The sequence below is a fragment of the Carya illinoinensis genome, chromosome 15 (assembly GCF_018687715.1).
Source record: "Carya illinoinensis cultivar Pawnee chromosome 15, C.illinoinensisPawnee_v1, whole genome shotgun sequence".
Classification (NCBI taxonomy): domain Eukaryota; kingdom Viridiplantae; phylum Streptophyta; class Magnoliopsida; order Fagales; family Juglandaceae; genus Carya; species Carya illinoinensis.
In genome coordinates this window covers 6,834,937-6,839,391 of record NC_056766.1, presented here as the reverse complement: position 1 = coordinate 6,839,391, position 4,455 = coordinate 6,834,937, and the positions used below count along the sequence as shown (strand labels likewise).

The following is a 4,455-nucleotide window of genomic DNA, read 5'->3' as shown; positions in this document are numbered from 1 at the left end:
AACTGACGTGATTTGATGTAATATATTAGATTACAAAATTATTTTTATTGTAAAGTAGATTTAACGTATTACATGAATTCATGTCAATTAATTTGTAGATTTAATTTAATAAATAAAATTTGTAAATTTAATTTCATGATATCTCTTTATAGCTTATACATCACTTAACTTAATATTATTTTTTCTTCATCTATGAGCGCCAATAAAGATGAATAAGCTAGAAAAAACTTCTCATTATTTTGTAGAGATTTTTTGTAATACTTGAAAACAAATTAAGACTGAAGATCAGCTAGCTTTAATAACTCACCCTCAGCTTTTTTCTCTGCTTCCTTTCCACCTAGATATCGTAGGCATCAAGAGCACTACCTTGTCTTCGCCCAGAGGGGGTTCCCTCCTCCTGTCAAGCGTCGGCTGGAGTAGTATATAGTTTTTTTCCCTTTTATTCGTGTTTTTCCTTTCATAGAACAAAGAAGTGCTGATCTCCTGCCTACCGGACTCCTCCGACCACCATGCGCCATGCCAACAATATCTACAAATGTCGATCTGTCGGACGGTGGAAGAAATATTCCCAAAAGAGTGGCGCGTGAGTCTTACTCGCGGCTTTTACCAGTTCACACGCCTCCGCACCAGCAAGCCTCTGCTAGCGTCACACGTGGTTTCACTGAGATCAGCGACCTCGGTCCCTAGGCCTGACCAACTGCTCCCTTCCTAGTGTGGCACCACCACAGACAGTGATGGTTCTTTTCCAGCGCTTTCTGGTTGCTATATTGCTATGTTCCCATTTTCCCTAACCAATGATCAAGATGAAGTGGGCATGGAAGTTTCCTACAATTAGTCCAGATAAGCAAGCTGCAGCACACACCTTCTTATTACGACTAAAAGTCGCAGTTTAATAGTCTGTTTATAAGACTATTTAAAACCGCTTCAATCGGCTTTCTCCTTAGTGAGAAATGGGTAGGAGCCAATTTTGGCTCCAGATGTCCCTTTTTATTTTCACTCGTATTGCATTTTGTTTGTTTTAGGATGTAAGGTTGTAAATATTCCGTGTAAGGTTGTAAATAGAATTATTCATTCTTTAATGGTAAAGAGATTATACATATTATAAAGTTCGTAAACTTCCAGGCGGGAAGTGATATTTCAAGTGCGTAATTCTATTCGAAGTGTTGCAAGATGCATAGTAGTACTGCCCGATCGCTTGAACAAAGCAGTATTACTAGGCCTAGATTCGAGAGAGTAAAGAAAGGTCTCGCTATTCTCATTCTCCATTTCTGAAAACATGGTCCTTCAAGTTTCCATTGGTGTCGATCAATGACCAATATTTTTCAAACAGCCCCTTCATCTTCTTCTTGTTCTTCGCCTCGATGCATCTCATACGATGCTTTCCTCAGTTTCCACGGCAAGGACACACGTAAGAATTTTACGGCCCATCTGTATACATCTTTGAAACAGGGAGGAATTTTTGCTTTCAGGGATGATGAAGAACTAGAGCGAGGAGAATATATTTCTGAAAAGCTTTTGAAAGCAATTGAAGAATCTAAGTTTGCGATTGTAGTTCTCTCACGAAACTACGCTTCTTCGAGATGGTGCTTGATTGAACTCGCCAAGATCGTCGAATGCATGGAAAGACGGGGCTGACAGTCTTTCCAGCTTTCTACCATGTGGGGATCCCTCTCACGTTCGAAACCAGGCTGGTAGTTTTGCCGACGCTTTCACTGAACATGAAAAAGATTCCAGAACTTCCAGAGAAGATATGCAAACGTGGAAAACTGCTTTGCAGAAATTGGGTAGTATCGCCGGATGGGATTTACGTGATAGGTAATCCATTTCGCAACTACTTTATAAACATCTCATCTCGCAACTACTTCAGTTTTTTAGAATGACAAAATGATAAGTAGATACATATATATATATGCTTTCCATAATAATTAAGGTAGGACTGATAATAGGCTCACTCAAACTTTTCTCTCTCCGCTTAGTCTATTTCTCTCTCTCTCTCTCTCTCTCAAGCCCCGTCGACAGGTCTCCCCTCAAACCCGTCGAGCACCATTTTTATTTCCTGTGTACCTGCTGTTGTTCTTATTATGCCTAGGAATATTATGAAGAACATGGAGTTTACAACTTTACATTCTTTGAACAATACTTCTAAATAATATTGGATTGAGAAGCATCATATATACGTTACATACAAAAGCGCAAATATATATATATATATAGTAATATTAGATAGAATTTCTAAGTAGAGAAATCTCGTATAAGTTCTTTTTTAAAAAATAAATCCTATTAATAAAGAATAGTTTTTATTTTCATATTTTTTTAAAATGGGATCCACTTATTTTATCAGGACAAGCTTTTGTCTTAGGAGCTTATACAAATAATTTCTTGAAGATATATTTATATATATTTTCCAAATAAATGTTTTGAAGTGCCATGCAATGGAGAAGATTGCATTTGAAAATGGATGCTCTGACGAATGCATACAAATATTTGATGGAGGCACGAGGGTCAGAGGTAGGCCTGCAACATTACTCGCCCAAGTCACTCTTGGGCCCGATCCGACCCATTCGGATAGGGTAAAATAAAAGTATTTCCGCCGAACTCATAAGCCCAATAATATCTTGGAAAACACTACTGTGTCCCTCCAAAGTGACTGGTTTATTTGACTGTTTATAAAAAAAAAAAAATTAATTAATTAATTTATGTTATAAAAATTTTTAAAAGGAGAGAGAGATAGAGCTCAGAAAAGTTATGAAACTTATGAATTTCTTAAAAAATTCAACGATATATATAGGCGTACAAAGGGGACTATGCTTGCTCACTATGCTAGTACTATACACTATGCATATGTCGGCCAACTCACTATGCTAGTACTATGCTAGCACTATGCACTATGCATATGTCAGCTAGCTCAAGGTGGTCATACAATTTATTTTACAACAATGTTATTTTACAACACTCCCCCTTTGAATGACCACATATAATGAATATGCCTCGTTAAAACCTTGCCAAGGAAAAACCCTGTGGGAAAAAAGCCAATGGCGAAGGAAAAAGAGTACAATATTCATATGTACTGTAAAATGTTTTAAGATTGCCTCATTAAAACCTTGCAAAGGAAAACCCAGTGGGATAAAACCTTAGCGAAGGAAAAAGAGTACAATTAGTATAAGTCTTCAAGACATTACTCCCCCTGAAAAGTGCATGATAAAAGGTCTTCAAGTCTCCGCATTCCAATGTTTTGCACAATCTTCTTAAATGTTGCAGTTGGTAATGCTTTTGTGAATAAATCTGCCAGATTATCATTTGATCGTATCTGCTTGATTTTAATTTCACCTTTCTCTTGAAGTTCATGAGTATAAAAGAATTTAGGTGAAATATGTTTGGTTCTATCATCTTTGATATATCCTCCTCTAATTTGAGTAATACAAGCAGCATTATCTTCGTATAAAGTTGTTGGGCTATCATTAATCACTGGAAGACCACACTTTTCTTGAATATGTTGGATCATTGATCTTAACTAAATACATTCTCGACTTGCTTCATGAATTGTAATGATCTCTGAGTGATTTGAAGAGGTAGCAGATAGTATTTGTTTGACAAATCTCCATGATATAGCAGAATTTCCATAAGTAAATACATATCCAGTTTGAGATCTACCTCTGTGTGGATCTGAAAGATAACCTGCATCTGCATATCCAACTAATTGTGGACTTGAACCATGTTGATAAAATAATTCCATATCAACCGTACCTCGAAGATATCGAAGGATATGTTTAATGTCATTCCAATGTCTTCGAGTTGGTGCGGAACTATATCTTGCAAGTAAATTAACTGAAAATGTAATATCAGGCCGAGTGCAATTTGCAAGATACATCAGGGCTCCAATTGCACTGAGACAAGGTATTTCAGGACCAAGAATTTCTTCATTGTCTTCACAAGGACGAAATGGATCCTTCTGCACATTAAGTGATCGAACAACCATTGGAGTACTCAAGAGATGAGCTTTGTCCATGTAAAAGTGTTTCAAGACTTTCTCTGTATAATTTGACTGATGAATGAGAATTTTATTTGGCAAATGCTCGAACTGCAGGCCAAGACAAAATTTCGTTTTGCCAAGATCCTTCATTTCAAATTCATTCTTTAAATATGTAGCGGTTCTTCTGATCTCTTCAGGAGTTCCAATAAGATTTAGATCATCAACATAAACCGCAATAATAACAAATCCGGAGTCTGATTTCTTAATAAAAACACATGGGCATATTGGATTATTTTCAAATCCTTCTTTCAATAGATATTCGCTAAGGTGTTTATACCACATGCTTCCGGATTGGTTTAACCCATATAAAGATCTTTGAAATTTAATAGAATATATACTTCTGGATGTACTCAGATTAGAAGTTTCAAGCATTTTATATCCTTCAGGAATTTTCATATATATGTAATGATCTAATAATTCATATA

At 36.3% G+C, this 4,455-nt stretch overlaps 1 protein-coding gene across 1 annotated transcript; it reads left to right on the top strand.

The window, feature by feature from the left end:
- The first annotated feature begins 1,308 nt into the window (after nt 1-1,308).
- LOC122296604 (TMV resistance protein N-like) lies at nt 1,309-1,635 on the top strand. Its single transcript, XM_043106405.1, has one exon. The coding sequence runs from the start codon at nt 1,309-1,311 to the stop codon at nt 1,633-1,635; it is 327 nt and encodes a 108-aa protein (XP_042962339.1).
- The last annotated feature ends 2,820 nt before the right edge of the window (nt 1,636-4,455 follow it).